A 10,832-nucleotide genomic window follows, 5' to 3' on the forward strand; every position below is an offset into this window, starting at 1 on the left:
TACAACCGAACTGGACATAATACTTGTACTAACACTACAACAACTACCGCTCCTACTACTAATAACAACAATAATAATGACGATGATAATAAAATCATAACATAATTTTAGTTCGGGGAAAACTCGCGTGCAACTTTCGGCAAGTTTTTGTGTTGCGAGTCGCTTTGATTTAAGCCTTGGACATTATATGTAAAACAAAGAGAAACAAAACAATTTTTTTGTCGTCCTTGAATGCATCTCACGTGACGCAAATGGCCGACGTTGTAAACAGAGCCGCAATTTTGAGGGCAGCGTCCAAACATCTTCAACGATGAACAACATCGAATGTGAACGCCCTGACAGCCTGGATGAATGGGTGGCGGTCAAAAGTAACATATTCGAAGAAGCCGATGTGTTTAAACTGGGTTTTATCGTCCAGTGGAACGTCATCGAGTGTAAGTTCGCTGTCACCTGCCACAACAGGACATTACAGCGGCGGAGGCGCAAAGAAGAATTTGGCGTGACGGGGGAGCATCAAAGCAGCTGGGCCGGACTCTTTTCCGTGAGCGATCTAAAACACATCCATCAGCAGCTGACATGTGTCGGCGATGTGTTGGCGGCTTGCTTTCCCGACTTGTCCGAGTTCGAAGATGGCAGCATTTGGGATGTGCTCTTCCCAAGTCGGAAGTACGGTTCGGACGACGAGTGGAGGGACTCGGACGCGCCATGTCGGAAGCTGGAAAAATATTTCAGCACCGCCATCGACGTTTGCGGGAGGACTATAGTTCTCGACACGCTTTTCTGCCAGGATGCGCGTGACGTGGAAGACTACTTTGAGAATCTCCAAGAGTTCAAGAAGAAGAGCATGCACGACGAGATGTTAAGGTCGAAAGGTCACCTGCGGCAGGTAGCTGTACATAACGTACTATCTTCCAAAAACTTATTGGAGAGTTCGCTGAACCAATAAGGACAACCCCACCAGGCAGTCTTGTGGTCTTCTTCGAATGCATGACAAAAATGTAACATATATTTGTTAAATATTATGATCATTCATCAATGAACGATTGCGTACTCTCTGGCCTCCCAGCTGCTGCAAAGTCATGATGGTGCAGACCGGATGGTCACCTTGCTGGCTATCTACGCACAAGAGGATGAGGCCTACCAAGATCTGGTCACTGTGGCCACCACCTTCTTCCAGTATCTGCTGCAGCCTTTTAGAGACATGCGAGAGCTGGCTAGCCTCTACAAAATGGAGATTCTGGTAAATACAATAGCAAAACAAGAGTGAACTGTAGTAAACTGATCGTTTTTCAAACACTTCTTTGAGGATCATGGATCAATACATTAGTCGTACAAACTTGTTTTGCTAAATGCATTTCTTTAAAAGAACATCTTTTCGACTTTTATCATACAGCATAACTGCTGCTGTGCAAATAGGACTGTTGGGAACCATTTATTTTCCAAAAGTCATTCTCGTACATGTTTGAACTTTGTTCCCCACACTGCTGTTTTCCACAGAAATCGCTGGAGTTTGATGACTTGGGTCCCAAGAGGATTGAAGCTCTGGAGAGAGAGGCGGAGGAGTGGAGGGCCAAAGCGGAAGATGCAGTCACCTCAATTCAGGACATCACAGTCACCTACTTTGCACAGACTTCCAAGGCCCTAGCTGGTGACTCATTGTGTATTATTACTTTATTTTTAATATCCTGAACCATGTTCATGCAGGAAATAAATCACTGAAGTCTCAAGTTCTAATACATACTATGCAGTCATCTGCCAAAACATGAGGTTTACTCACGCTAACTAATGAGATCCATAGTGACTATTTTAGAAGAATGCGGACATGGCTAACCGACGTCTGCGCTTACTCTACACGTTCAGATATGGTGAAGCAGATGGAGGAGGATAAGCGCCGCTTTGGAGCCGCCGCCTGGGCTTCTGCGGCCCCTCGACTGGAGAAATTGCGCTTCCTACTGGCCAAAGAATCACTGCAGCACATGAGATCAACAGAGATGTGTTTGAACAGCAAGAAAGCCAGCATTAAAAAAGAGGTGCACAGCTCATGCTCCACTCTGACCTGAACGGCATGCCGGAAATTTTTTAGGGGGTGGTTGGAGGGCATAGGTGGATTTCTAGCACATTCTGTCTATTTGGAATCAACGTGTGCAGTGGCAAGGCTTTGGAAACGGTGACGCTCGTTCACTTATATATTCCTGTTGGTTATAAAACACCTGTCATCTATTTATAAAAGGTTTGCGAAAGCACAAAGATATCACGACATCTCAATACCCTTCCTGGGAAAGCCAGACGGAGAGTTGTTCAGTGTGTATTTGTATTATGGGATCATCAAAGTGTTTTGGAAAGTACTTATCTACTGGTGCACTCATGTTCCATTATCCATCTTATTAGGCTCTTTAAATACCTGGTTTTGTGATGCTTGCTGTGTGTGTTTGTGTGTTTGATGAAGCTGTCTGTCTCTGCGTGTGTCTGTTTTTTTTTTCTTGTAATGCGATCAATGAGGAACGCCTTCATACAATCACCGGTGGCATAAAACTCTGATTCTGTTGAGTGCACTTGCTGATTTCGCTGCATGGTGCCTGTGTGTATGTGTGTGTGTACGTGTGTGGGTGTGTGTATGTGCGCATGGAATGAGCAGCACATCATCGCAAATCATTCACTCTAAAAGCTGGAGGCTGATTTCCAGTCAGTTTCCATTTCTATGTGTCACAGCTCAGCCTACGTGAACAGTGAACGCGCTTTGAAAGTGTTCGCTTGTAGGCTCATTCTCGAAAATATTCAGTCGTAGCGCTGAATAAATGTTGCTTTCACCTTATTTCATCAAGATCAGAAGCAACGTATGATCTCTGGCTTAGCTTGAAAATTGCATGGCAAAAGTATAATATAATGTTGGGGTGAGTTGAGGAGCATTATTTTTGAGAAAAGTAGTCCTTTTCCATCATTTTGTGGCATCTCTTGGTATTACAGTACACAAGTATTACCTTTATATGGACCCAGATTTCTGCTGTGGATAGTTACGCATTTATTAGATCAAATATTTCTTGTGGCTAACGCTACCTGCTTTTATGTTTTGTTCCAGTTTGTCAACTTGATTGGCAGAGACCAGAGCCGGTCAGCAGATGTTAGTTCTGAGTCTGAGCAAGGCCAGGAGCAGGACTCTGTTGACCGACTGGAGTTTAAGTTCTACGAAACCCAGTTGGAATTGTACAACACCAAGTTTGAGATTCTGAAAAACGAGGAGCAGCTGCTGGTGACTCAAACGGACACTCTGCGGCGTCAGATCCGAGGTATTTGTCTTGCCTTAAATACATTTTCAACACACACACAAAAGCAAAAGGACATGATCAGTTTTTTTTTATGTTTTTTTTTTTTTTTGCATTGCTATGACATAAGTTGGAGAAGTGGCCTTTTTGCTCCCCTGAAAGCCTAAATGGTTCATCTGCTATGTCCATCTTATAGTAATCTATGAAACACACCATAGTGCTGCTGTTGGCTATATATTGAATAAAATGCATCTCATTTGTGTTATAGAACTAAAGGAGGAGGTGGTGTATTATGATGTGTGTGAGGATCAAGAGGAGCTTCATAGCATGGTCCACACAGGACTTCAACACACGGAGTCCCCGGCCATCCGTCAACTTCGAAGACGTCTGCAGAACCTGGAGACCAAGAGGGGCAATATCTGTGCTCGGCGAGCTTACCTGCGCAACAAAAAGGTGCTGCGAGTGAATAGCTCTTACTTTTGAAAATAACATTTATTTATTTATTATTGATGTAGTTGCCATATTTTACACATTTGCTTTATGCGGCTTAGCGTTTAAGCAGTGACATTGAAATTCTGCTTGATCAATGTTCACAAATGCAGTCTTTGCGTATTTTCGTGCTTTTTCTGAATGCCAAAAGATGTTAGAGATAGTTGTCTGAACATTGGTTCTCAACTGTTGCCTAAACATTTTCCTATTGTTGATTAGAAATAAGTTCAAGCATGTGGTGAAAGAAGAATGGTAACAAAGGGCTGTTTTCATGATGTGTGTGTTTATGTAGGACCAGTGTGTGGAAGCCCACAAGCAGAAGCAGCTTACAGCCGAGCACAGCTCCATAGTCTTCACCCAGCATCATCAAGTCCACTTGGTATGTCGCCATGGCAACGAGACAGTCAGAGAGATGCTCCCACGTCGGCAGGCTCTCCGCAATCGGATTCTGTCCGTCACCCCGCAGTGTCGCCTTCAACTTCTCTCACTCGCTCTCTCTTTCTGTCACTGTCGTTTGTAGAAACGAGAGAAGAGGAAAGAGGAGGAGCAGAGGAGGAAGCAGTGGGTGGACCAGGAGCGAGAGAAGACTCTGAACAGATTACGATCCTTCAGAGAGGTGAAACCTGCTCTTATTTGGTATCATCAATAAGATGCAAAGCGTCCTCTTGAGGGTGATCCTAAATGCGACATTCTGGATGCGGGTATCAGAGAGAGAACCCGCCTTACAATCGTTAATCACAATTAATCAAACGTTTGCCTAAGAATAAAAAAAAAGTACAATACTTACACGTTACCATCTGAAGCAAAAAATATTTTATTTTGAAAAGCGAGCAGATTCTCTCTCTTACATGACGGGCTCTTGACACATGTCAAGATGGTATGGTAATTGTTGTGGTTGCATCACGGTAATATTAAATTCACAAGCTGGCAAATTAAGTAAAAAAAAAAAAAACCAGATCATTCACATAGCAGGTTCTGGACAAGATGCCTTCAGCTGCTGTTGATTTAGTATTACATATATATATTTTCATGCACTATATTTGTTCAGCGTGGATTTGCATTTAGTGTCAGAGCATTTCAATTCTTATGAAATTGATCGATGCCGGAATTTAACAGCAAAGTTAAACGTACACAAAATAATTTTGTCACTTTGTCTTCAACATTTGTCTTTTTACGCTTCCCCTCATCACTCCAAAGAAGCGACAGGGTCAGTATGTCCTGAAGTCCCGGTGGTCCCCCACAGAGTCATCTTGTCCCTCCCAGCCACTTTCCATCATCAGCCTTGGCCCACCTCCCTCCTCTGATGGGCTTCCATCCATCCGCCCTGCACCAAAACGCAAAACATTTGCTGTCAAACCGCAGCCTCAAGACATCCCAGTCCAAATTCACTCATCACCGCCACCTCCACCTGGAAACAGCTCGACGGTAGCCACGACACCACCGCCACCTCCACCTCTTCCTCCCCCGCCACCACCCCCACCTCCATTCAGCACTTCCTGTCAGGACAAACCAATGGCGCTCAGTGACCAAGAAGAATCTCATTTTCCAGCCAAGAGCACTCTCACACAAAATATAGGTGAGGCACCAGTCTTTACATGAAAATTTTATCTTGATAATATTTATCTATATTAAGAAATACTGAAAAGGATGACTTTTTATCTCCTAAGTTTAAGACTTTTTATCTTTATCTAAAATATACACTTCATGTAGATGCGCTTATATGGAACATGGACAATAAACTTGTTCCATTAAGGAGAGAATTTGAAGTGTGTGTTTGTTTAGTTATGTTATGTTTTGCACGTATACACACAGTTTTGTCCTGAATTGCCATCTTTCCCTTGAGGCCTGAGGAGCTTTTTATTTTCTTAGCTTTTGTAGAGAATAAATATCGTCAACAGAAAACTGAACTGCATTGTTGCTATAGGAACCATGGATGAAGTGTTAGCCTCACTGCAACGTGGACAGATCCAGCTTCGAAAGGCTGTCGGACCCAGGACGCCTTCCTCCATCACAGACCCTAGAAGCAGCTTGATGTCGGCCATCCGACAAGGAGTCATGTTGAAAAAGGTCAGATGTTCTACACTAGAGAACTTCCAAACCTTTCCTAAGATAGGTTAAGATAGGAGGAAATGAAGACGAGCGGGCTTGTACAAGATTGCACACGCTTGAGGAAATCCTTTCGAATGTATTTTAGGTGCTGCCGGCTCGCTCCGACGTGCACAGCGGCAGGCCAGACAACGAGCTGGAGCGCAGCATCAAAGCCGCCATGATGAGGATGAAGAAGGTGTCGGCCGACTCCGATGACGACGACGACGACAAAGGAGATGAGGACGCACAGAATGGAGACTGGGACAGTTGAGGACGTCTAAACATGCATACACACAGATACAGCTACTCTTCCAACACCTATGCTGTGTAGTAGACCTAAGTTACAGCCAAATTTGTGTGTGGAAGTTTGCTTAAATTGTTTTTCTGTCATCATCATCTGTTAGTCAACTTTTAAATTGAAATGTCACGATCGGGATTTGACTCTTCCCTTTGTATTTGCAAACTAGGGGATTTAATAGAGTAGTATGGAAAGCTGTTTGAGTTTTTGTTCCATAGGCTTGGCATCCAATTTAAGGGGTCCAGTAGGGTTGCTACTCGGTCATGAAACCGCTTAGCCATTGTGGCTAAACAGAATAAATATCTCTTAGCCGCACTTGAGTCAGATTAGCTACATCACATTTATGATTCACATTTATGTTTTGCCTTGCAGAGATGTAGCCCAGATAAAACAAACACTTCAGGAAGATGTACTTTTCAGTTCCAAGTTATTATCAATAAGGAAGTGGCATTTGTACTCTATTACCATAGCTGTCTTTTCAATTTTGCACATATTGAACATTTATCTTCCAGCATTATGTATTTAGATAAAAAAAAAACAACAACACACACTTTGAAACATGTGTTGGACTATGTTTTCTTATTTAACATTTATTTCCAACACATTGAAATGTAATCCTTACTTTAGTGTGTTTTTATTTTCCTGTAATCAAGAAAAGCAATCATGATTGAACTGTGCATAATGTTAGAATAGTACATTCACACTTTTTTTTTTAACTAGTTTGATGTTGGTCATTAGGGTTGTACTTGGAACGCTTGAGAAGCTCTGCCTTAGTTCAGTGTTGGATGTTCATTAAATTGACAGTATTATTATTACAGACATACTTTGTGATGTCTGTATCGCAATTTTAAACCTTTGGAACCTACTATTTCAACTAAATTACCCATTAGTGACAAGTGTATTAGTATGTACATAAACATTAAGCAGGAGGTTGAAAAAAAGTTCAAACAGCTTTCCATAGAAAAACTATGCAGCATTCGTACTGTATGGCCTGAATTCAATTATTAGTTACGCAAAGCTACTATTCTTCTTGCTCTTATTGTATGTTTTTGTTTGCTGTTCTCCAGTATGTAATAGAAAATGATGACCTCGTCTAAGGCATATTACTTACTGTACAACTTATTGAGCTAAGGAAAAAAGAAAAAACACCGCCATACTAAAACGTTGCACAGATAGAATCTGCAGTGATAACCTGACTTACCAGTTCCGAGCTCCTAACTTTGGTTCTATAATATTTCACTGAGCCCAAGGTCATGAATTTGTAATGTGATGAGCTGCTGCCATTTTTTGGGGAAAATATTTTTGATGCCGCAATGATTGTATGACAGTCATGTGGAGTTGGTTGTTTCAATAAATCTAACCTGTACCGCTGACATGAGTCTGTGTTCTGATTGATGAGTCGGCTTGCCTACAGAAATGTTTGAAATGCCATATCCTTGATATCCATGTACTTGTACATGCTTTGTCCGAACTAATAAGACAATTCAGCACACCGTTGGTGGTCAACAAAATCAACTAGTAACATCTATTTGTAGTGACCACTTTGACCATGATTTTTCCCTAATGAGGTGGCCTGAAAATGGCGGTGTACCTAATAGAGTGTCCGAATGACGTCACAGATCAAGCAGCCAATCAGAAAGTGGGGGTGAGGGCGGGTGTGGCACTTTGCACTTTCATTTAAGCTTTGACCATGATTTTTCCCTAATGAATTGGCCTGTTATTAGGAACACCTGAAAATGGCGGCGTACCTAATGGGGTGTCCGAGTGACGTCACAGATCAAACAGCCAATCAGAAAGTGGGGGTGAGGGCGGGTGTGGCACTTTTCACTTAAACCAGGGGTGTCGACCTCCAGTCCTCGAGGGGCCGCGTTCCAATATGTTTTCCAAGTTACCCTCGTTAAACACACCTGCGTGAAAAGATTTAGCTATTTTCACGTTCTGCAGGAGCTAAAACTTTTCACGCAGGTGCACTTAACGAGGGAATCTTGGAAAACATGTTGGAATGCGGCCCGAGGACTAGAGCTTGACACCTGTGACCTTTGACCATGATATTTCCCTAATAAAGTGGCCTGTTACTAGGTACACTTGAAAATGGCGGTGTACCTAATGGAGTGTCCGTGTGATTCCCTCGTTAAGTGCACCTGCGTGAAAAGATTTAGCTATTTTCACGTTCTGCAGGAGCTAAAACTTTTCACGCAGGTGCACTTAACGAGGGAATCTTGGGAAACATGTTGGAATGCGGCCCCGAGGACTAGAGCTTGACACCTGTGACCTTTGACCATGATATTTTCCTAATAAAGTGGCCTGTTATTGCTAAGATTCTTTTGAACAAATCTTTTGAGTGAACCGATTCTAAAGATTCAGTTCACTGAACTGGAATGCACATCACTAGTACAAAAGAGTGCAGACGGCCAAGGGCTGCCAAATACTTGCATTTGTTTGCATATGCGTGCGAATACAAAGAGAGGTTCCAATTCTAAAAGCACATTTATGTATATGCTCACACCTGGGATCGAACCAAGTTCTTACCGAACGTAAGGCCGTGTCCCTAACAGGTCGGCTATTTCAACCGGACAACCATCGGCCGTCTGCACTCTTTTGTACTTAACGCGTGCGGAACAATTCTGAACAGATAAGAATGACTCAAAGTGAAAGTGAGGTAGCCGCAGAGCTCGCTGCGTTTTGCGAGTGGCTCCGGCGCTGCGCCCGAACACTTTAGCTGTAGGGTTCGATTCCCCACGCCTGCGAAAAGTGCTAGGCATGAATGTATAAACGCAAATTGTTTTATTCATTTTGGTTTTGTAGGTTAAAATTTTTTATATATTGTACTCCTGAGTTAGTGTTTCTGATTACTTTGAATTGAATATTATTTATTGCTGTTATTTAATTTAATATTATGTATGTTTATTATAATTCTATTGTAGTTTTTCAGCATAAAATGACAGTTGGTCAAGAATGTTTAGTTTAAATAATTATAATTTAATTTCGGCAAAGTGATGCACATTGAATCTGTTCTGTTACAGACTAAAAAAACAATGTTATTAATAAAGAGATTCTTTATTGTAAGTTGGTCTATCTTTTTTATTTATTTTTGTTTCTTTAATGTTAATAACTTGGGGGGGCACGATATGTTTTCTTCTCCCGAGGGGGGACATCACAGAAAATGATTGAGAAGCACTGATATAGAGTAAATGCTCAAGCGGTTTTCTGTCCAGGTTGTGGTCCTGTGAGTTGTGTGGATGAGTTGTCCACAAGATGATGATGATGACTATGATGAGTCATCGCAGCAGCTGTCAACGCCTCATCTCTTCATCATTGGCTCAAACTCCATCTCCAGCTCTCCTTGGGGAAGGGTCAAGGAACTCACCTCCAACGCAGTGTCAACCTGAAAGCCTGTTACTATGGCAACAGAGAGTCTTGGCAATCACCATGTCAAATTCGTGTCATTACTAGAATAGCAAATTGTCTTCCCTTTGAATAATATCTTTTTTTTTTAATATTTGACCAGTGTTTACTCGTCTGATTTGAAAACGAGTCATTCGTCAATTTGTTTTGTAGCTTTGACTGTATATAATATTAGGTGCTCATACATTTGTTTGGGTTGACAGTCATAGTGGCCCTCCGAAAGAAGCTATGACTACAATGCAGCCCGCGAAATAAATGCATTTGACACCCCTGTTTTACATCATCTTCAAATCCAGGCATTTGTACGTTTTAAAACTCAAATCTATTATCTTTCTCTCGCCATTCAGATTAACATGTTTTTCTTCTGACATCACACATAATGCTTTTAAATCAAAGCCTAATTCACACTGCCTTTAAAACAGCCTCTTTAAATGAACATGTTAATTTCTGGTGTTTCCAATAAATTACAATTTGGTCGGTCACAAGGAATCTTGGGATTTGGAAGTGCAAAGGTTACTCTACTGTCTAGCCTTTATTGTGCACCTTAGGAGTAAAATGAAGTTGGGAGAGCTCTTGGTGCAAGAAGGGTCATCAAAGAACATTAAACAATTATCAGAAGTGACAACCTTGGCCTGATTACGGTGCTGTCACACTGCTTAGTTTAAAATGTCACTAAAAACATCCCAGACTGAGAGAAAACTCCCAACACGATCTCTAAACTCAGGTGAAATACATGCAAAACCTTTTCACAAATTCTTGTACTTCTTCCTACCCGCTTTTAACATGTAAACTGTGTTGATCCAAAAGATCATCTGGTGATGATTATTCTGTCTTAATTTTTATTTGATCTTGTAATGTTTAAATCAACAACAACAAAATTGATTTGGGAGTTTGTGCTTGTCTCCATGTCAATTCCTGATGTGAATTTCTGCCCAGATGTATTCACACCAACTATCAAGTCTATGAGTGAGTGAAATAACTATCAGCTTCAATATCCCCCAAAATTGGCAAGTCTCACTTAGGGGTGTACTCACTTTTGTTTCCAGTGCGTTAGACATGAATGGCTGTGGGATGAGACCATTTTAGGAGGCAGTAAACTCCTTTCCATTGTCTCTAAGTGTCATTTCTTCATTGTTGAAAAGAGGAGATGAGCGATAGTGTATATTTGCCATTCACTCCCATTTGTTATTGTAAATTGGGGTGGTGTGTGGAGGGGTGATGTGAGTGGGATTAAGTTGCCAAGGCAACCTGTCATCCCATCCTCCACTGCAGATATTTCCTCACTGGGGTTT

At 41.8% G+C, this 10,832-nt stretch overlaps 1 protein-coding gene across 1 annotated transcript; it reads left to right on the forward strand.

The window, feature by feature from the left end:
- The first annotated feature begins 219 nt into the window (after nucleotides 1–219).
- On the forward strand, nucleotides 220–7,508 carry LOC119120715 (WASP homolog-associated protein with actin, membranes and microtubules). The gene is made up of 11 exons (XM_037247864.1): nucleotides 220–886; nucleotides 1,067–1,240; nucleotides 1,498–1,648; nucleotides 1,861–2,030; nucleotides 3,077–3,284; nucleotides 3,529–3,713; nucleotides 4,042–4,128; nucleotides 4,270–4,365; nucleotides 4,947–5,325; nucleotides 5,674–5,816; nucleotides 5,944–7,508. Exons 1-11 carry the CDS (start codon nucleotides 311–313, stop codon nucleotides 6,106–6,108), a joined length of 2,334 nt encoding a protein of 777 aa, XP_037103759.1. The 5' UTR covers nucleotides 220–310; the 3' UTR covers nucleotides 6,109–7,508.
- The last annotated feature ends 3,324 nt before the right edge of the window (nucleotides 7,509–10,832 follow it).

The sequence above is a fragment of the Syngnathus acus genome, chromosome 3, assembly GCF_901709675.1.
Source record: "Syngnathus acus chromosome 3, fSynAcu1.2, whole genome shotgun sequence".
Taxonomy (NCBI): domain Eukaryota; kingdom Metazoa; phylum Chordata; class Actinopteri; order Syngnathiformes; family Syngnathidae; genus Syngnathus; species Syngnathus acus.

Coding starts and splice junctions, on each gene's coding strand:
- LOC119120715 (XM_037247864.1), top strand. CDS start 311: ATGAACAACATCGAATGTGAACGCCCTGACAGCCTGGATGAATGGGTG. Junction 1,241..1,497: donor TCTACAAAATGGAGATTCTG/GTAAATACAATA, acceptor TGTTTTCCACAG/AAATCGCTGGAGTTTGATGA. Junction 5,326..5,673: donor CACTCTCACACAAAATATAG/GTGAGGCACCAG, acceptor TTGTTGCTATAG/GAACCATGGATGAAGTGTTA.